At 47.3% G+C, this 21,970-nt stretch overlaps 1 protein-coding gene and 1 long non-coding RNA gene across 6 annotated transcripts in view; one reads left to right on the forward strand and one right to left on the reverse strand.

Moving 5' to 3' along the window:
• sgsm2 (small G protein signaling modulator 2) overlaps positions 1-14,963 on the reverse strand; it is a 124,111-nt gene extending 109,148 nt beyond the window's left edge. For 2 of the 5 annotated variants that reach the window (XM_069166584.1, XM_069166582.1), the window contains exon 1: positions 14,626-14,962. In XM_069166584.1, coding sequence (XP_069022685.1) covers positions 14,626-14,685 — 60 coding nt within the window. In that variant the 5' untranslated portion in view covers positions 14,686-14,962. Of the gene's footprint in view, positions 1-12,948; positions 13,298-14,625 lie in introns of those variants that run through there. The other 3 variants (XM_069166581.1, XM_069166588.1, XM_069166583.1) reach the window with 3 other exon arrangements.
• LOC138208591 (uncharacterized) lies at positions 13,904-14,630 on the forward strand. The gene is made up of 3 exons (XR_011179110.1): positions 13,904-14,011; positions 14,162-14,230; positions 14,536-14,630. It is a non-coding gene; the product is annotated as an uncharacterized lncRNA (long non-coding RNA).
• Positions 14,964-21,970: the final 7,007 nt, after the last annotated feature.

Here is a 21,970-nt window from a genome sequence, read left to right on the forward strand (position 1 = left end):
TAGATGTACTACGTGTTAGAGGTACCACGTATTAGATGTACTCCGTATTAGATGTACTCCGTATTAGATGTACTCCGTATTAGAGGTACCACGTATTTGATGTACTCCGTATTAGATGTACCACGTATTAGAGGTACCACGTATTAGAGGTACTCCGTATTATATGTACTCCGTATTAGATGTACTCCGTATTAGAGGTACCACGTATTAGAAGTACCACATATTAGAGGTACCACGTATTATATGTACTACGTATTAGATGTACCACGTATTAGAGGTACCACGTATTAGAGGTACCACGTATTATATGTACTACGTATTAGATGTACTACGTATTAGAGGTACTACGTATTAGAGGTACCACGTATTAGAGGTACCACGTATTAGATGTACTCCGTATTAGATGTACTCCGTATTAGATGTACTCCGTATTAGATGTACCACGTATTATATGTACTACGTATTAGAGGTACCACGTATTAGATGTACTCCGTATTAGATGTACTACGTATTAGAGGTACCACGTATTATATGTACTACGTATTAGATGTACCACGTATTAGATGTACTCCGTATTAGATGTACTCCGTATTAGAGGTACCACGTATTAGATGTACCACGTATGAGAGGTACCACGTATTAGAGGTACCACGTATTAGAGGTACCACGTATTAGATGTACTCCGTATTAGATGTACTCCGCATTAGAGGTACCAATTATTATATGTACCACGTATTAGAGGTACTACGTATTAGATGTACTCCGTATTAGATGTACTCCGTATTAGATGTACCACGTATTATATGTACTACGTATTAGAGGTACCACGTATTAGAGGTACTACGTATTAGATGTACTCCGTATTAGATGTACTACGTATTAGAGGTACCACGTATTATATGTACTACGTATTAGATGTACCACGTATTAGATGTACTCCGTATTAGATGTACTACGTATTAGAGGTACCACGTATTAGAGGTACCAATTATTATATGTACTACGTATTAGATGTACTCCGTATTAGATGTACTACGTATTAGAGGTACCACGTATTAGAGGTACCACATATTAGATGTACTACGTATTAGATGTACTCCGTATTAGATGTACTACGTATTAGAGGTACCACGTATTAGAGGTACCAATTATTATATGTACCACGTATTAGAGGTACTACGTATTAGATGTACTCCGTATTAGATGTACTACGTATTAGAGGTACCACGTATTATATGTACTACGTATTAGATGTACTCCGTATTAGATGTACTACGTATTAGATGTACTACGTATTAGATGTACCACGTGTTAGAGGTACCACGTATTAGATGTACTACGTATTAGAAGTACCACGTATTAGAGGTACTACGTATTAGAGGTACTACGTATTAGATGTACTACGTATTAGAGGTACCATGTATTAGATGTACTACGTGTTAGAAGTACCACGTATTAGATGTACGACGTATTAGAGGTACTACGTATTAGATGTACCACGTATTATATGTAACACGTATTATATGTACTACGTATTAGATGTACTACGTATTAGATGTACCACGTGTTAGAGGTACCACGTATTAGATGTACTCCGTATTAGATGTACTACGTGTTAGAGGTACCACGTATTAGATGTACTACGTATTAGAGGTACTACGTATTAGATGTACCACGTATTATATGTAACACGTATTAGATGTACTACGTATTAGATGTACTACGTATTAGATGTACCACGTGTTAGAGGTACCACGTATTAGATGTACTCCGTATTAGATGTACTACGTGTTAGAGGTACCACGTATTAGATGTACTACGTATTAGAGGTATCACGTATTAGATGTACGACGTATTAGAGGTACCACGTATTAGATGTACCATGTATTAGAGGTACTACGTATTAGAGGTACTACGTATTAGATGTACTACGTGTTAGAGGTACCACGTATTAGAGGTACTACGTATTAGAGGTACCACGTATTAGATGTACCACGTATTAGAGGTACCACGTATTAGAGGTACCACGTATTAGAGGTACTACGTATTAGATGTACTCCGTATTAGATGTACTCCGTATTAGATGTACTACGTATTCGAGGTACCACGTATTATATGTACTACGTATTAGAGGTACTACGTATTAGATGTACTCCGTATTAGATGTACTACGTATTACAGGTACCACGTATTATATGTACTACGTATTAGATGTACCACGTATTAGAGGTACCACGTATTAGAGGTACTACGTATTAGATGTACTACGTATTAGAGGTACTACGTATTAGAGGTACCACGTATTATATGTACTACGTATTAGATGTACTCCGTATTAGATGTACTCCGTATTAGATGTACCACGTATTAGAGGTACAACGTATTAGATGTACTCCGTATTAGATGTACTACGTATTACAGGTACCACGTATTATATGTACTACGTATTAGAGGTACTACGTATTAGATGTACTCCGTATTAGATGTACTCCGTATTAGAGGTACCACGTATTATATGTACTACGTATTAGATGTACTCCGTATTAGATGTACTCCGTATTAGAGGTACCACGTATTAGATGTACCACGTATGAGAAGTACCACGTATTAGATGTACTACGTATTAGAGGTACCACGTATTAGATGTACTCCGTATTAGATGTACTCCGTATTAGAGGTACCAATTATTATATGTACTACGTATTAGATGTACTCCGTATTAGATGTACTACGTATTAGAGGTACCACGTATTAGAGGTACCAATTATTATATGTACTACGTATTAGATGTACTCCGTATTAGATGTACTACGTATTAGAGGTACCACGTATTAGAGGTACCAATTATTATATGTACCACGTATTAGAGGTACTACGTATTAGATGTACTCCGTATTAGATGTACTACGTATTAGAGGTACCATGTATTATATGTACTACGTATTAGAGGTACCACGTATTAGATTTACCATATATTAGAGGTACCACGTATTAGAAGTACCACGTATTAGATGTACGACGTATTAGAGGTACTACGTATTAGAGGTACTACGTATTAGAGGTACCACGTATTAGATGTACTACGTATTAGAGGTACCACGTATTAGATGTACTACGTATTAGAAGTACCACGTATTAGATGTACGACGTATTAGAGGTACTACGTATTAGAGGTACCACGTATTAGATGTACTACGTATTAGAAGTACCACGTATTAGATGTACGACGTATTAGAGGTACTACGTATTAGATGTACTACGTATTAGAGGTACCACGTATTAGATGTACTACGTATTAGAAGTACCACATATTAGATGTACGACGTATTAGAGGTACTACGTATTAGAGGTACCATGTATTAGATGTACTACGTCTTAGAAGTACCACGTATTAGAGGTACTACGTATTAGATGTACTACGTATTAGAGGTACCACGTATTAGAGGTACTACGTATTAGAGGTACTACGTATTAGAAGTACCACGTATTAGATGTACGACGTATTAGAGGTACCACGTATTAGAGGTACTACGTATTAGATGTACTATGTATTAGATGTACTCCGTATTCGATGTACTATGTATTAGATGTACTCCGTATTCGATGTACTACGTATTAGAGGTACCACGTATTATATGTACTACGTATTAGATGTACTACGTATTAGATGTACTACGTATTAGATGTACTATGTATTAGATGTACTCCGTATTCGATGTACTCCGTATTAGATGTACCACGTATTAGAGGTACCACGTATTATATGTACTACGTATTAGATGTACTACGTATTAGATGTACTACGTATTAGATGTACTATGTATTAGATGTACTCCGTATTCGATGTACTCCGTATTAGATGTACCACGTATTAGAGGTACCACGTATTATATGTACTACGTATTAGATGTACCACGTATTAGAGGTACCACGTATTAGAGGTACTACGTATTAGATGTACTCCGTATTAGAGGTACTACGTATTAGATGTACTACGTATTAGAGGTACCACGTATTAGAGGTACTACGTATTAGATGTACTCCGTATTAGATGTACTACGTATTAGATGTACGACGTATTAGAGGTACCACGTATTAGAGGTACTACGTATTAGATGTACTACGTATTAGATGTACTACGTATTAGATGTACTATGTATTAGATGTACTCCGTATTCGATGTACTCCGTATTAGATGTACCACGTATTAGAGGTACCACGTATTATATGTACTACGTATTAGATGTACCACGTATTAGAGGTACCACGTATTAGAGGTACTACGTATTAGAGGTACTACCTATTAGATGTACTACGTATTAGATGTACTACGTATTAGAGGTACAACGTATTAGATGTACTACGTATTAGAGGTACTACGTATTAGATGTACTACGTATTAGAGGTACTACCTATTAGATGTACTACGTATTAGATGTACTACGTATTAGATGTACCACGTATTAGAGGTACCACGTATTAGAGGTACTCCGTATTAGATGTACTCCGTATTAGAGGTACTACGTATTAGATGTACTACGTATTAGATGTACTCCGTATTAGATGTACTACGTATTAGAGGTACTCCGTATTAGATGTACTACGTATTAGAGGTACTCCGTATTAGATGTACTACGTATTAGAAGTACCACGTATTAGATGTACGACGTATTAGAGGTACTACGTATTAGAGGTACTACGTATTAGATGTACCACGTATTAGATGTACTACGTATTAGATGTACTACGTATTAGATGTACCACGTGTTAGAGGTACCACGTATTAGATGTACTCCGTATTAGAAGTACCACGTATTAGATGTACTACGTGTTAGAGGTACCACGTATTAGATGTACTACGTATTAGAAGTACCACGTATTAGATGTACTCCGTATTAGATGTACTCCGTATTAGATGTACTATGTATTAGATGTACTCCGTATTAGATGTACTATGTATTAGATGTACTCCGTATTAGATGTACTCCGTATTAGATGTACTCCGTATTAGATGTACTATGTATTAGATGTACTATGTATTAGATGTACTCCGTATTAGATGTACTATGTATTAGATGTACTCCGTATTAGATGTACTCCGTATTAGATGTACTACGTATTAGATGTACTACGTATTCAATTGCAGTATTTCTTGTTCGTCCACTGAAAGCAGCTGATAATTAAACTATTGCATACAAAGAAGAAGCAACTTTCCACTGACAGATCAGAAGGTCACAGACGGTTAAAGTTGAAGCACACAGATTTTACACATCTGCTGTTGTCATGGTGACACATGAGAACCCACCAACCCAGACAAGAAATACAAAAATTCTACTTTAACTCTAAAATCAGACCATTTTTCAACAGCATGCAAAGTTTTTCTATATTTTGTGTGTATTTGTATATTTTGCGTGTATTTGTATATTTTGCGTGTATTTGTATATGTGGACTGATTGATTCTTTGCCGTGACGTCGGACCCGGTGAGTCGTTCATCCGGAGGACCACCGACACGCCGACCTGCTGCTACTGTGTCCACATGCGTGTTATCACGTGCAGGGTTGCGTGTTCCTCACTAAATGACACGCACAGAAAAACAACACGCATTTCGTTTCTAATAAAAGAGGCTTGTGTTCCTTCAGGGAGGAGCCGCTCCTTCAAGGAGGAGCCTCTCCTTCAGGGAGGAGGCTCTCCTTCAGGGAGGAGCCGCTCCTTCAGGGAGGAGCCGCTCCTTCAAGGAGGAGGCTCTCCTTCAGGGAGGAGGCGCTCCTTCAGGGAGGAGCCGCTCCTTCAAGGAGGAGGCTCTCCATCAAGGAGGAGGCTCTCCTTCAGGGAGGAGCCTCTCCTTCAGGGAGGAGCCGCTCCTTCAAGGAGGAGGCTCTCCTTCAAGGAGGAGCCTCTCCTTCAGGGAGGAGGCTCTCCTTCAGGGAGGAGGCGCTCCTTCAAGGAGGAGCCTCTCCTTCAGGGAGGAGGCTCTCCTTCAAGGAGGAGGCTCTCCTTCAGGGAGGAGCCTCTCCTTTGCAGACCGTCCGTTCCAGAAGCACGTGGACTTTTCCCTTCCTCCGGTCGTGACAGAGCAGAACATGTCGGGAGGGTTTTCCTGACGGGCTCTCTGCTGCTCAGTCGTTCTGATGACGGGAGGTCCCAGCACAGCATGCAGCTGTCTGAGGGGGAGGAGCTTCAGAGAACAGCTTCAGCCTGTTCGCTTTCTGATGAACAACGATCCATAAAAAAAACTTTCATTTTGAACTTGTAAACTTCCTGTGCAACATGATACACATGATTACATACTGATGCACCGCTTGCACTCAAAATCAGTGCCAAGCTAATTTGCCTTGTAGTGAGTTCGCTGACCTCCTGTCTACGTCTGTGTTGGTCACATCTTAAAGCCTGGGGCTCTTTTCTCTGAGCTGATGTTGTGGTTGTTTCCCAATTCAAGCTTTAGTCTTCCAGTATCTCAGTAAAGGCTCAACGTAGCCACACAGATGCCTTCAAAGACTGCTGATTGGACCTGTGCTGAGGTGCAGCGTGGGCGGAGCAATGCTGGGATGATGTGACACCACGATTAACACAACAGCTACTCAGTGGAATAATAACTTCAACAGTGGACCCGCGAACCGAAGCAGCCGAGTGTGATTCTGAAGTCGTCATTGTTGAGGTCGTTTTTCCTACGATGATGTCAGAGTCCAGAGGAGAGATTGAATCAGGCTGAATGTTTGAGTCGACCCTGTGTGGGTCTGCACGGCCTATTCATTTGAAAAGAAGAAATACTTCATGGGTCATTTTATATAGAGGAGAAAACTAACTTAGGTGATTTTGGCTTACATGATACCTAAAATAAAATTTTGACTTGATGCTTAAATTTCACATCTCCCCTTGATTTGTGAACGTTATGAATCCTCCAGTTCAGATTCAGATTCTGTCCGTCACCATCTTTGCTAGTTCAGAGCGGTTTGGAGCAGGAAGTGACCATATTTGGACGAGCTGGGGGAGGAGCCAGCGGTGGATCTGACCGATCTGATCGGAGACCTGACGATACTACGTCCCGCCCACCGATAGATGTAACCTGACTGCACCACAGGCCTGTCAATCAAACAGACACGCCCCCAAAAACAGGTCTTCTTGAATCTTCTTTTCTAATGAATGAGGGATTATTTTCAGATGGACCTCCAGAAAACTAATAAGAAGGAGTGACTTTAGCTAACAACACCGAGATAACCGATGGACACATTTTATTCACTTTGGATTTGATGAGAGAAGTTGAATGGGAGTCTATGGAGCCGGAGGCTTTTTGGAGCCGACCTCTAGTGGCACTCGCTGGTATTGCAGCTGAAGACACTTCTGGATCAGAACCATTTTACAGACCTGGAAGCTACGAACTCTTTTATAAACAGTCTGTAGTTTTATATCCAGTCTGTGGTTTTATATCCAGTTTGTAGTTTTATATCCAGTCTGTAGTTTTATATCCAGTTTGTAGTTTTATATCCAGTTTGTAGTTTTATATCCAGTCTGTAGTTTTATATCCAGTCTGTAGTTTTATATCCAGTCTGTGGTTTTATATCCAGTCTGTAGTTTTATATCCAGTCTGTAGTTTTATATCCAGTCTGTAGTTTTATATCCAGTCTGTAGTTTTATGTCCAGTTTGTAGTTTTATATCCAGTTTGTAGTTTTATATCCAGTCTGTAGTTTTATATCCAGTCTGTAGTTTTATGTCCAGTTTGTGGTTTAATATCCAGTTTGTAGTTTAATATCCAGTTTGTAGTTTTATATCCAGTCTGTAGTTTAATATCCAGTTTGTAGTTTAATATCCAGTTTGTGGTTTAATATCCAGTTTGTAGTTTAATATCCAGTTTGTAGTTCTATATCCAGTCTGTGTTCAGACAACCAGCGGTGTCCTTTAAATTCACGTAGTATCATGTGAAAAGGTAGCGTGAAACTTGATCATCCCTGAATGAACAGCAAGTTTCAACACTGCAGATTTATTTATTTAGTTTCATACGGCAAGAAAATGACAAAAAAATACAACTTAAATTGTAGCAAAAGTCTCTTTACCTTTATAAAAGGGGAAAAAAAAAACCAGCAGGCTGCTTTGCGAAATAATAAAAAATGTAATGAATCTGAGATGGAGGTGATCAACAGGAAGGCTGCAACAACAATAACCTCCACTAACAACTAATGACTGTTTGGATTCATTAAGAAATGATTTGCCATTTAAAAGTGACATTGTGTTTTATGAACAACAATCCACTTCTAGATCACTAAACTGATAGCTTTAGTTTGAGTCAGTGGTCTCCTCACTAATACAATCATTCTCCTGTGTCCAATCAGGTTCTCCACTTTTCCCATGAAGAAAATGGAGGAAATGAAACCAGATATTCTGTTGATCCAAACCAGCGACTGGAACACGAGAATGTTTCCAACCTGCATATTAACTGAACACGTGTCCGTCACGTCTGAGCGGCTTCATGTTGCACCTCCGGAGTGTCAGACCAGTTTTACCTGTTTTGTCTTCTTTGCTCATTTATCATGTTTCCTTCATTTCTATTCTTCTATCGTTGTTAAACGGCTTCTTTTTCGTCCGTTGTGTGTTCATTGTTGTTGTTTCCTACTTTGTGCTGCAGCCTGCAGACACAGTTAAAACAGCTGCTGTGTTTCAGTCATTAAAACATGAATCCTCCTGTTTATTGTGGAAGGTATTTCACAGACTGTGTCTGTAGCAGGAGGATGTATTTATTGTCCAAAGTGAGACTGCGGAGGTTGACGGTGATGGAGTGAAGTTGTTACGACCAGAAGTTTACACATGGGTGTTTTATTTTGAAAATTTTCCCAGAATCTTTTGTTTTCTTGACAAACTTCCTGCTGCGCTGCTGTTAGTTTGGTGTCCGTCCACCAGAGATCATCTGAACACCTCAACATCATGTTTAGATTCAGGTTTCATGTTCCAGATACATCAGCTCATCCTGTCACATCCAGCAACATCACTCATCATCTGTCACAAGACACCCCACACACACACACACACACACACACACACACACACACACACACACACACACACACACACACACACACACACAAACACCTCATTCACACACACACACACACACACACACACACACACACACACACACACACACACACACACACACCTCAGTCCTTTGCAGAGAAAAGATGCCTCTTTCACACCGAGTTTGATTGACAGGTCAGTTGTAGCAAATCACAATCAAACTGTGTGTGAATCAGCAGAGGAGGAAACCCGACTCACTTTAAACTACATGACCACCAACATTATATTCACAGGTGACATCAGCCGTTCCACAAAAACACCTGTTAGAGCTTCACTATTTGTTGAGCAGTGGGACACAAAGAGTCTTTTCATGTCGTCGTGGGCCGACAGAACGTCCTTCCTGTCCGGTACCAGCGATCAGCTGACGGTTGGCTCTCTGCTGCCGTATTAACCGCCAACTGATGCAATTTCACTTCTCAGGGAGCTGCTGAAGCTTTCAGTTGCCAGGCGATACTGAGACCAGAGCAGCGCTTAAAGAGACAGCGAGCTCCGTTCAGGCTCGCTGGGCTTTAAAATGTCACGAGGCATCGAGGAGCATCTCACGGATGAACTGTTCATCACGCCATCGTCTTTTATACCGGATCCAATCACAGCACAATAACTATCAGCTGTCCCACAAATTGGACAAACCGTTGCAGTTTTGGGAAAAATAACAGATTAATGCGCTTCTCAAGCAAAAAGCACTTCCTTGGTGTTTGAGCATATCGATCTCAGCTGGAACCCAAACGAGCCGAGCCGGTTCTGAGATGATCCGTCTCCAAAGAACGAGGAAACACAGCGACTGTAACCGCCATGTTACAAACAAAAAGCACCGTCCTACAGTTCTGAACAAACTGCCATGTTATCGGACAGACACACAGCTGCAACCGCTCCGACCCACGATCCCCCTCTCCGACCCACGATCCCCCTCTCCGACCCACGATCCCCTGGTACGACCAACGATCCCCCTCTCCGACCCACGATCCCCCTCTCCGACCCACGATCCCCCTCTCCGACCCACGATCCCCCTCTCCGGCCCACGATCCCCCTCTCCGGCCCACGATCCCCCTCTCCGACCCACGATCCCCCTCTCCGACCCACGATCCCCCTCTCCGGCCCACGATCCCCCTCTCCGACCCACGATCCCCCTCTCCGGCCCACGATCCCCCTCTCCGACCCACGATCCCCCTCTCCGGCCCACGATCCCCCTCTCCGGCCCACGATCCCCCTCTCCGACCCACGATCCCCCTCTCCGACCCACGATCCCCCTCTCCGGCCCACGATCCCCCTCTCCGACCCACGATCCCCCTCTCCGACCCACGATCCCCCTCTCCGGCCCACGATCCCCCTCTCCGGCCCACGATCCCCCTCTCCGACCCACGATCCCCCTCTCCGGCCCACGATCCCCCTCTCCGACCCACGATCCCCCTCTCCGACCCACGATCCCCCTCTCCGACACACGATCCCCCTCTCCGACCCACGATCCCCCTCTCCGACCCACGATCCCCTGGTACGACCAACGATCTCCCTCTCCGACCGACGATCCCCCTCTCCGGCCCACGATCCCCCTCTCCGACCGACGATCCCCCTCTCCGGCCCACGATCCCCCTCTCCGGCCCACGATCCCCCTCTCCGACCCACGATCCCCCTCTCCGACCCACGATCTCCCGCTCCGACCGACGATCCCCCTCTCCGGCCCACGATCCCCCTCTCCGACCCACGATCCCCCTCTCCGGCCCACGATCCCCCTCTCCGGCCCACGATCCCCCTCTCCGGCCCACGATCCCCCTCTCCGACCCACGATCCCCCTCTCCGACCCACGATCTCCCGCTCCGACCGACGATCCCCCTCTCCGGCCCACGATCCCCCTCTCCGACCCACGATCCCCTGGTACGACCAACGATCTCCCTCTCCGACCGACGATCTCCCTCTCCGACCGACGATCCCCCTCTCCGGCCCACGATCCCCCTCTCCGACCCACGATCTCCCGCTCCGACCGACGATCCCCCTCTCCGGCCCACGATCCCCCTCTCCGACCCACGATCCCCCTCTCCGACCCACGATCCCCCTCTCCGGCCCACGATCCCCCTCTCCGGCCCACGATCCCCCTCTCCGGCCCACGATCCCCCTCTCCGACCCACGATCCCCTGGTACGACCAACGATCTCCCTCTCCGACCGACGATCCCCCTCTCCGACCCACGATCCCCCTCTCCGACCCACGATCTCCCTCTCCGACCGACGATCCCCCTCTCCGGCCCACGATCCCCCTCTCCGACCCACGATCTCCCGCTCCGACCGACGATCCCCCTCTCCGGCCCACGATCCCCCTCTCCGACCCACGATCCCCCTCTCCGGCCCACGATCCCCTGGTACGACCCACGATCCCCCTCTCCGACCCACGATCCCCCTCTCCGACCCACGATCCCCCTCTCCGACCGACGATCCCCCTCTCCGACCCACGATCCCCTGGTACGACCAACGATCCCCTGGTACGACCAACGATCCCCTGGTACGACCAACGAGAGTCTTTTCTCTGAACGTTCACCTCCAGGAAACATGAAGGACTGATGCAGCAGATCCGAAGCTATTTTAAACCTTACAGATGCTGTGATGATTGAATTATGTAAGAGCGGAACATGTGGGCCGGCCGGAGGACGGAGACGTGTTCACACACGGAAGAAGAATGCTGGTTCGACATCAACATGCAATACTGGACAAAAACTCTGCTTCAAGCACTTTTAATTTATTCATTCGGCAGCACGAACAAGAGGAAATGTTCAATTTCATCTAAAACCAACGTGGAGTCGTTGTTATTAATCGTAGGATTAGTCTTTATAGAACTTTATTAACTTAAAATGAAACTCAAACAGCGACAGATAGAAACTATTCTACTTTACTAAAAACAGCGGCGGACAGACGGAGTCTCCTGAGTGTTTTAATCAAGTTGTTCTCGGACTTGTTGGTGTTCTGACTCAGTCTCGGTTCTGACTCGGATTTAGCAATTGAATTGTCCTTTTCTGTTCATGTTATTATCTATTAATGAAGTATTTATATTAAAGTATATCTGAAGAGGCAGTTTATTGGTCGTCTGTTTGGTTTTGCAACTAAATCCTTTAAGTTCAGATGCTCATCGAAATGCAGCTGATCGAATACGAGCGCTGCGTTCAAGATCGCACACGGTTTCTTTTTACTTTCAGTACGGACTGCAGCTACTTAGAGTATGTACTGTTGCATGTAGTATCATAAAAATGTGTCTTGACGTTTGACCCTCTTGGTCGTATCCTTCACCATCCATAGAGCGACATTTTAAGTGAAAAGAAAGAGGATGTGATTTGGAACGAGTAGCTTCCTTTTAACATTTCTTCCTCTTCCTCTTCTTCTTCCTCTTCCTCTTCTTCTTCTTCCTTTTGTGGGCGGAGCTTCAGCGCCACCAACTGTCTCTGCAGAGGATTGTGGGTCAGAACTTCCAGAGTATCATGCTGACCTGCAGACTGCAGATGTAGTACAACATCCTGGTACTTTCAACATACTAACTACTGGGACGTACTAAATCTGTTACAGAAGTATGGATACTGGAACAAGGGGGAGAAGTGGAGTGCCTTGAGATGGACAGTTGGTGGCGCTGATTCTCCACTAATGTGCTCGCAAACCACAGAAGAAAAGAAGAAGATGAGGTGGAAATATAAATGGAAATATGACATTTCTGTTAGTTTCCTCTGGCTGCTTTTACACACATGAACGGAGATGATTATAAATAAATATTATTCAAGAGATTATATAACAGTTGGGAAGAGGAGCAACATTACGTCAACAGGTTACTGGATTACTTAGAAGTCAATCATAAATAAATATCAGATGTACGGCGGTGGGCCGGTGAGCTATAAAAGGAGGTCTGACACTCACCATGTGAGAGTTTTCAAAGATCCAGCAGCAGGTAAAAAAAAACAGCCAATAATGTGAAAAACAGCCAAATGATTTGAGGAGGACGTGAACTGAAGAGATGCCTCCTGATCCACCAACAGACTCCTGCTGTCACCACCTGTTATCAGAAGACGCTCGTTACGTCGGCTCATACAACACCGAGCTGAGGTGAAGCTTCCGTAGTGCTCACGAGCAAACTCAGAAGTCGTGAACATGAAAGCGAGACGGAGAGCAGCAACGTGATGTTTTCTACACTGATGCTGACCTCTGTCTCCTGTGTTGTCCTGGAGGTTCAGCCTGACCTCTCCTTCTCTCCTCTTCTCCTCCCCCTCTCCTCTCCTTTCCTCTCCCCTCCTCCCCTCTCCTCTCCTCCTCTCCTTTCCTTTCCTCTCCTCTCCTCTCCTCTCCTCCCTTCCCTTCCCTTCCCCTCTCCTCTCCCCTTTCCTCCTCTCCCTCTCCTCTCCTTTCCTCTCCTCTCCTCCTCTCCTCTCCTCCCTTCCCTTCCCCTCTCCTCTCCCCTCTCCTCCCCTCCTCTCCCCTCTCCTCCTCCCCCTCTCCTCTCCTTTCCTCTCCTCCCCTCTCCTCTCCTCCTCTCCTCTCCTCCCTTCCCTTCCCTTCCCCTCTCCTCTCCCCTTTCCTCCTCTCCTCCTCCCCTCCCCTCTCCTCCTCCCCCTCTCCTCTCCTTTCCTCTCCTCTCCTCCTCTCCTCTCCTCCCTTCCCTTCCCCTCTCCTCTCCTCTCCCCTCTCCTCCCCTCCTCTCCCCTCTCCTCCTCCCCCTCTCCTCTCCTTTCCTCTCCTCCCCTCCCCTCCTCTCCTCTCCTCTCCCACTCACAGCAAGCCACACCTCGCCACCACCGCCTGCTTCGGCTGCAGGAGTCGCTGCAGCGCTGAGCGAAGGCAGTGAGAGGGTGGAGGTAGGTGGAGGGTGGAGGGAGGAGAGTGGAGGGAGGAGAGTGGAGGAGGGTGGATCTCCGAACAACTAGTTCTACATTTTAAAGGGATATTCTGAAAACATTCCTGCATTTTAATACCCAAATATATTGAGGTAAGATGTGCTACTTTTTCTGTTGTATTTTTAGAAATAATAGGACACTTAGTTTGAACTCATAATAGAGGTCACACAGTGAAGGTTTTCAGTTCAAATAATAAGGTCTGTTCCTGTTTGTTTGTTTGTTTTTTAATCTGAACCAAACAGTAAAAGGAACGCCAACACAAGACGTGCTGGATATGACCAGCAGGTACAACGGAAACAGACTAAAACATGGTACAGTTCATTTATGTTTTATAATAATTTATCAATAATCTCTATACCTGCAGGTTTTTTGTTTTTTTTAACCAAACATACAAATTTAAATAACATGTTTTAAAATTGTCACATATGGAAACCGACATGCTAACGTTACAAAAACTACCATTTAATGATTTATATGTTTCAGAACCAAACATAAACATGGAAGTATGACGTTTTAAAACAGGGAAACAAACATGCTGACGTTTAAAAACTAAAACAATTTGATAGGAGCGTTTATTTTGGTAACTTCACGTTAAAGCAGTTTCTTTCCACCACAGGTAACCAGCTCCGTGTTGGTGCAACACCTCCCTCAGTAACCTGATTAACGGGGATGAGCGGCGCGGCGGCCGGCGGACAGCAGCTCCTACCTCCCGCTTCACGCTCCATAACAATTTCTCCTTGTACTCCTCCTCCGTGGAGCCCTCCATGTCCGTCCGTCCGTCCGCGGTGCTTCACTACAGCTCGGTCTCCGCCGACACTCCCGGTCCGGTCCGGTCCGGTCCGCTGTCCCCGAACCTCGCTCCTTTTTATTCCTCGTTTCCTTCTTCCTTTCTCAGCTGGACTCTGACGCAGCCGAGCAGCTCGACGGTGACGTCAGAGGGCCCGCCCCCTCCGACTCCGCGGATCAATGGAGGGATGAGGGCGTCGAGGATTCAGCCTCCCCGCATCCAGCCCCGCCTCGCAGCCTCCCAGCATCCAGCTCTCCAACCTGTGGAGCTCACACGTTATTTTTAGCCTCTTCCTGAGGGGGGGAGAAAGAGGGGGTGGGGGGGGATGCTCGGATTGTCATTGCCTGCTACTTGTAATAATTCTCGTGTCTCGAGCAGCTCCTCACTGCGTCGTGACGTTGAACACGCGATGAGCTCATTGAACGCAGCTTTTCTTTAATGACTTCATTCATAAGCTCGCGCTGACACACACACACACACACACACAGACACACACACACACAGACACACACACACACACACACACACACAGACACACACACACAGACACACACACACACAGACACAGACACACACACACACACAGACACACACACACAGACACACAGACACACAGACACACACACACACACACACAGACACACACACACACACACACACACACACACACACACACACACACAGACACACACACACCAGCAGGAGTGTGGAGAACGTGCTCTCTCTGAAGCACATGTTGTGGCCAGCCTGGTCTGCTGCAAAATACATGACGTCATAGCGCCGCGAGGCGCAGCCGGCTGCTCGGTGGGGACCCCGTCGGTAGGCTGCTGCTGGCGCCCCCGTGTGGGCTGAAGGTGCACCTGCAGCCGGCACGGCTCCCCTTCATGACAGATAATCTACTTTTACATTAATACTCCAATATTACATCAAAAACACGTTCTAAAATATGATGTATGTGAGACTTCACAGAACTCTTTTATTGAATTAAACACCAAACCAAGTGGTAAAAGCACAAAGTACACATTAATAATGGATCATGTAAAGAGTTCCTTTAACAAAGTACATCGATCTGATGTTAAAACTTTACGATCCTTCGCGTTTCCTCTTCACGGTGTTTCTGTCAGAGTCTCTTTACACACTGAGGTGGTTTCTTCTTCTTCTTCCTCTCATCGTCGTCTGCTGACTCGCTGGTTTGGGGTCTGGGAGGTGGGATCGGAGGGATCGGAGGGATCGGTGGGATCGGTGGGATCGGAGGGATCGGAGGGATCGGTGGGATCGGAGGGATCGGAGGGATCGGTGGGATCGGAGGGATCGGAGGGATCGGAGGGATCGGTGGAATCGGTGGGATCGGAGGGATCGGTGGGATCGGTGGAATCGGAGGGATCGGTGGGATCGGAGGGATCGGAGGGATCGGTGGGATCGGAGGGATCGGAGGGATCGGTGGGATCGGAGGGATCGGAGGGATCGGAGGGATCGGTGGAATCGGTGGGATCGGAGGGATCGGTGGGATCGGTGGAATCGGAGGGATCGGTGGGATCGGAGGGATCGGAGGGATCGGAGGGATCGGTGGAATCGGTGGGATCGGAGGGATCGGAGGGATCGGTGGGATCGGTGGGATCGGAGGGATCGGTGGGATCGGAGGGATCGGTGGGATCGGAGGGATCGGAGGGATCGGTGGGATCGGTGGGATCGGAGGGATCGGTGGGATCTGAGGGATCGGTGGAATCGGAGGGATCGGTGGGATCGGAGGGATCGGTGGAATCGGTGGGATCGGAGGGATCGGAGGGATCGGTGGGATCGGAGGGATCGGAGGGATCGGTGGGATCGGAGGGATCGGAGGGATCGGTGGGATCGGAGGGATCGGAGGGATCGGTGGGATCGGAGGGATCGGTGGGATCGGTGGGATCTGAGGGATCGGTGGAATCGGAGGGATCGGTGGGATCGGAGGGATCGGTGGGATCGGTGGAATCGGAGGGATCGGTGGGATCGGAGGGATCGGAGGGATCGGTGGAATCGGTGGGATCGGAGGGATCGGTGGGATCGGTGGAATCGGAGGGATCGGTGGGATCGGAGGGATCGGAGGGATCGGAGGGATCGGTGGAATCGGTGGGATCGGAGGGATCGGAGGGATCGGAGGGATCGGAGGAATCGGTGGAATCGGAGGGATCGGAGGGATCGGTGGGATCGGTGGGATCTGAGGGATCGGTGGAATCGGAGGGATCGGTGGGATCGGAGGGATCGGAGGGATCGGAGGGATCGGTGGAATCGGAGGGATCGGTGGAATCGGAGGGATCGGTGGGATCGGAGGGATCGGAGGGATCGGTGGGATCGGAGGGATCGGTGGGATCGGTGGGATCTGAGGGATCGGTGGAATCGGAGGGATCGGAGGGATCGGTGGGATCGGAGGGATCGGTGGGATCGGTGGGATCGGAGGGATCGGAGGGATCGGAGGGATCGGTGGGATCGGAGGGATCGGAGGGATCGGAGGAATCGGTGGAATCGGAGGGATCGGAGGGATCGGTGGGATCGGAGGGATCGGTGGGATCGGTGGGATCTGAGGGATCGGTGGAATCGGAGGGATCGGAGGGATCGGTGGGATCGGAGGGATCGGTGGGATCGGTGGGATCTGAGGGATCGGTGGAATCGGAGGGATCGGTGGAATCGGAGGGATCGGTGGGATCGGAGGGATCGGAGGGATCGGTGGGATCGGAGGGATCGGAGGGATCGGAGGGATCGGTGGGATCGGAGGGATCGGAGGGATCGGAGGAATCGGTGGAATCGGAGGGATCGGAGGGATCGGAGGGATCGGTGGGATCGGTGGGATCTGAGGGATCGGTGGAATCGGAGGGATCGGTGGGATCGGAGGGATCGGAGGGATCGGAGGGATCGGTGGAATCGGAGGGATCGGTGGGATCGGAGGGATCGGAGGGATCGGTGGAATCGGAGGGATCGGTGGAATCGGAGGGATCGGAGGGATCGGTGGGATCGGAGGGATCGGTGGGATCGGAGGGATCGGAGGGATCGGTGGGATCGGAGGGATCGGAGGGATCGGAGGGATCGGTGGGATCGGAGGGATCGGAGGGATCGGTGGGATCGGAGGGATCGGTGGGATCGGTGGGATCGGAGGGATCGGTGGGATCAGAGGGATCAGAGGGATCGGTGGGATCAGAGGGATCGTGGACCTCCAGGAAACTGGTCTCTGACGGGGTCTCGACGAATGTTCTGGTTCTGGTTCAGGGATCGAAGGTCTCTGACAGGGTCCAGAAGGTTTTAGGTGCTGAAGGGAGTTCAGTTTGTGGTGCTGGGGGATTCTGGGTTGATAAATGACTTGTTTAATATTTTATGTTACTTTTGTAGTCTCTCTCTCTCTCTCTAACCTGGCTGGGATGTCTTCGTTGTCACAGCAACCCCAGATGTAAAGCCGGAACATGGCCCTCCGCAGTGGTTCTGCTCACTGCATCTCCTCTCCACACCTGAGTGTCCTCTTCATGTCAGTAAAACTAGCCATGTGAGTGAACTTCCCTTTGTTCCATCATGTGAACTCCTCACAGCAGGAGGAAGAGGAGGAGGAGGAAGAAGAGGAGGAGGAGGAGGAGGAACAGGTTCCTCCAGTCATGTCGGGTTGTTGTGCGTCTCCTTCCATCAGCACGAAGCCCAAAGCAGCTCAGAGCATCAGGATGACGAAGGAGGAAGAATTCATAAATTGTTTTATTAGTCACGCCACAGGTCGTGATGGACAGATGTCTTCTTCTTCTGAATCACACCGAGCAGCTCCACCAACTTCTAACAGGCCACAACAAACCAAGTCCCGTCTTCCCCAGGAAGGATCAGAGGTGACGGAGCGTCAGCGTCGCCTCTATCGTCCTGGCGACCAGCATCGTCCCTCCCTGAGTTGGCTGCCGACCCGCTTGACCGCCTGAGCCACTCAGTCTGTCACTAACTTACTCGCTATCTGTTGCCCTGTAGAGGACGGTCCTTCAACGTCTCAAAACCAAAATCCGGTTCCTGGAGAAAGTCTTCTTCCTCAGGAAACAAGCTCTCATAGCCAGAAACATGGTTGGTCCAGTAGGGAAACTCCTCCTCAGACCAGCAACCACTGTACTCTCTCAGAACCTCCATCAACCTCAGAGGAGAGAAGGAGGAAGCCTTCATCATCAGCTTCCTCACCATCAGAGAGCAGAACCGAGCCGCGTCCTGACAGACCCGAGGACGAGCACCCAGCCCCACACCTTCATCATCCTGAGGGGACAGACGGGGGACAGACGGGGGACCTTCGTCATCCAGAGGGGACAGACGGGGGACCTTCATCATCCAGAGGGGACAGACGGGGGACCTTCGTCATCCTGAGGACCTTCGTCATCCTGAGGGGACAGACGGAGGACTTTCGTCATCCTGAGGGGACAGACAGGGGACCTTCGTCATCCTGAGGATCTTCATCATCCTGAGGGGACGGATGGTGGACCTTCATCATCTTGAGGGGACAGACGTGGGACCTTCATCATCCTGAGGGGACAGACGGGGGACCTTCATCATCCTAAGCGGACAGATGGGGGACCTTCATCATCCTGAGGACCGGGAGGAACTTTGTCCTCCAGCACCACTGGGAGGAACTTTGTCCACCAGCACCACTGGGAGGAACCTGGGCCTCCAGCACCACCGGGAGGAACTTTAGCCTCCAGCACCACCGGGAGGAACTTTAGCCTCCAGCACCACTGGGAGGAACCTGGGCCTCCAGCACCACCGGGAGGAACCTTGGCCTCCAGCACCACCGGGAGGAACTTTAGCCTCCAGCACCACTGGGAGGAACCTGGGCCTCTTGCACCACTGGGAGGAACCTTGGTCTTGTTGTTAGGACGTCCAAATTACTCATTAAAAACCTGCAGCTGATCCAAAATGCTGCAGCAAGAGTACTGACAGGATTTCGCAAGAGAGATCATATTTCTCCAGTTTTAGCTTCTCTTCACTGGCTTCCTGTGAAATCAAGAATAGAATTTAAAATGATCTTGATGACTTATAGAACCACATCATCCTGATAGATATTATAGAACCACCTCATCCTGATAGATATTATAGAACCATATCATCCTGACAGAGATCTTATAGAACCACATCATCCTGACAGATCTTATAGAACCATATCATCCTGACAGATCTTATAGAACCACATCATCCTGAAAGAGATCTTATAGAACCACATCATCCTGATATATCTTATAGAACCACATCATCCTGATAGATCTTATAGAACCACATCATCCTGATATATCTTATAGAACCACATCATCCTGAAAGAGATCTTATAGAACCACATCATCCTGAAAGAGATCTTATAGAACCACATCATCCTGACAGATCTTATAGAACCACATCATCCTGACAGATCTTACAGAACCATATCATCCTGACAGATCTTATAGAACCACATCATCCTGACAGATCTTATAGAACCACATCATCCTGACAGATCTTACAGAACCACATCATCCTGATAGATCTTACAGAACCATATCATCCTGACAGAGATCTTATAGAACCACATCATCCTGACAGATCTTACAGAACCATATCATCCTGACAGATCTTACAGAACCATATCATTCTGACAGAGATCTTATAGAACCACATCATCCTGACAGATCTTATAGAACCACATCATCCTGACAGATCTTACAGAACCACATCATCCTGATAGATCTTACAGAACCATATCATCCTGACAGAGATCTTATAGAACCACATCATCCTGACAGATCTTATAGAACCACATCATCCTGTTATATCTTATAGAACCACATCATCCTGATAGATCTTATAGAACCACATCATCCTGATATATCTTATAGAACCACATCATCCTGAAAGAGATCTTATAGAACCACATCATCCTGAAAGAGATCTTATAGAACCATATCATCCTGACAGATCTTATAGAACCACATCATCCTGACAGATCTTATAGAACCACATCATCCTGACAGATCTTACAGAACCATATCATCCTGACAGATCTTACAGAACCATATCATCCTGACAGATCTGATAGAACCACATCATCCTGATAGATATTATAGAACCACATCATCCTGACAGATCTAATAGAACCACATCATCCTGATATATCTTATAGAACCACATCATCCTGACAGATCTTATAGAACCACATCATCTTGACAGATCTTATAGAACACATCATCCTGATATATCTTATAGAACCACATCATCTTGACAGATCTTATAGAACCACATCATCCTGAAAGAGATCTTATAGAACCATATCATCCTGACAGATCTTATAGAACCACATCATCCTGACAGATCTTATAGAACCACATCATCCTGACAGATCTTACAGAACCATATCATCCTGACAGATCTTACAGAACCATATCATCCTGACAGATCTGATAGAACCACATCATCCTGACAGATCTTACAGAACCACATCATCCTGACAGATCTTATAGAACCACATCATCCTGACAGATCTTACAGAACCACATCATCCTGAAAGAGATCTTTTCTCTCAGTCTACTTGTGGTTCCCAGAGTTTCCAAAAGTGGAATGGGAGGCGGAGCTTCAGTTTTCAGGCTCCCAGTTTGTGTTCAGGAGCAGAAACCCTCTCTAGCTTTAAAGTCAGACTCAAAACGTTCCTTTTTGATAAAGTTTATAGTTGAGCTGCTCAGGTGAACCTGAACGATCCTGTAGTGATGCTGTTATAGACCAAGGCTGCTGGGGGACCTCCCATGATGCACTGGGCTTCTTTCCTCTCAGTCTTTCACTCTCTAGAACTCATATCTCACCATCACATCTCATTAACTTCACTCTTTTTCTCTCCCATAGTTTCTTCTTATTATCTGTTGTCTCCATTCAGTTCCTTCACTCGTGTAGTTTCTGTTCTTTCTTTTCCAGATGTCCCGTCATGGAGCTGCATGTCTCTGCTCTGTGATTGTCGTCTCCACCAACAGTTCTTCTCTTCTATCTCTATGCTGTCCTTTTCTCTCTCTGCTCTCCTCTCACCCCAACCGGTCGAGGCAGATGGCCGCCCACCTCTGAGCCTGGTTCTGTTAACAGATGCTCCGCCCACCTCTGAGCCTGGTTCTGTTAACAGATGCTCCGCCCACCTCTGAGCCTGGTTCTGTTAACAGATGCTCCGCCCACCTCTGATCCTGGTTCTGTTAACAGATGCTCCGCCCACCTCTGAGCCTGGTTCTGTTAACAGATGCTCCGCCCACCTCTGATCCTGGTTCTGTTAACAGATGCTCCG

Source organism: Embiotoca jacksoni, unplaced genomic scaffold, assembly GCF_022577435.1.
Source record: "Embiotoca jacksoni isolate LCO1_2020_lvr unplaced genomic scaffold, fEmbJac1.0.p SCAF_39, whole genome shotgun sequence".
NCBI classification, from domain to species: Eukaryota; Metazoa; Chordata; class Actinopteri; family Embiotocidae; genus Embiotoca; species Embiotoca jacksoni.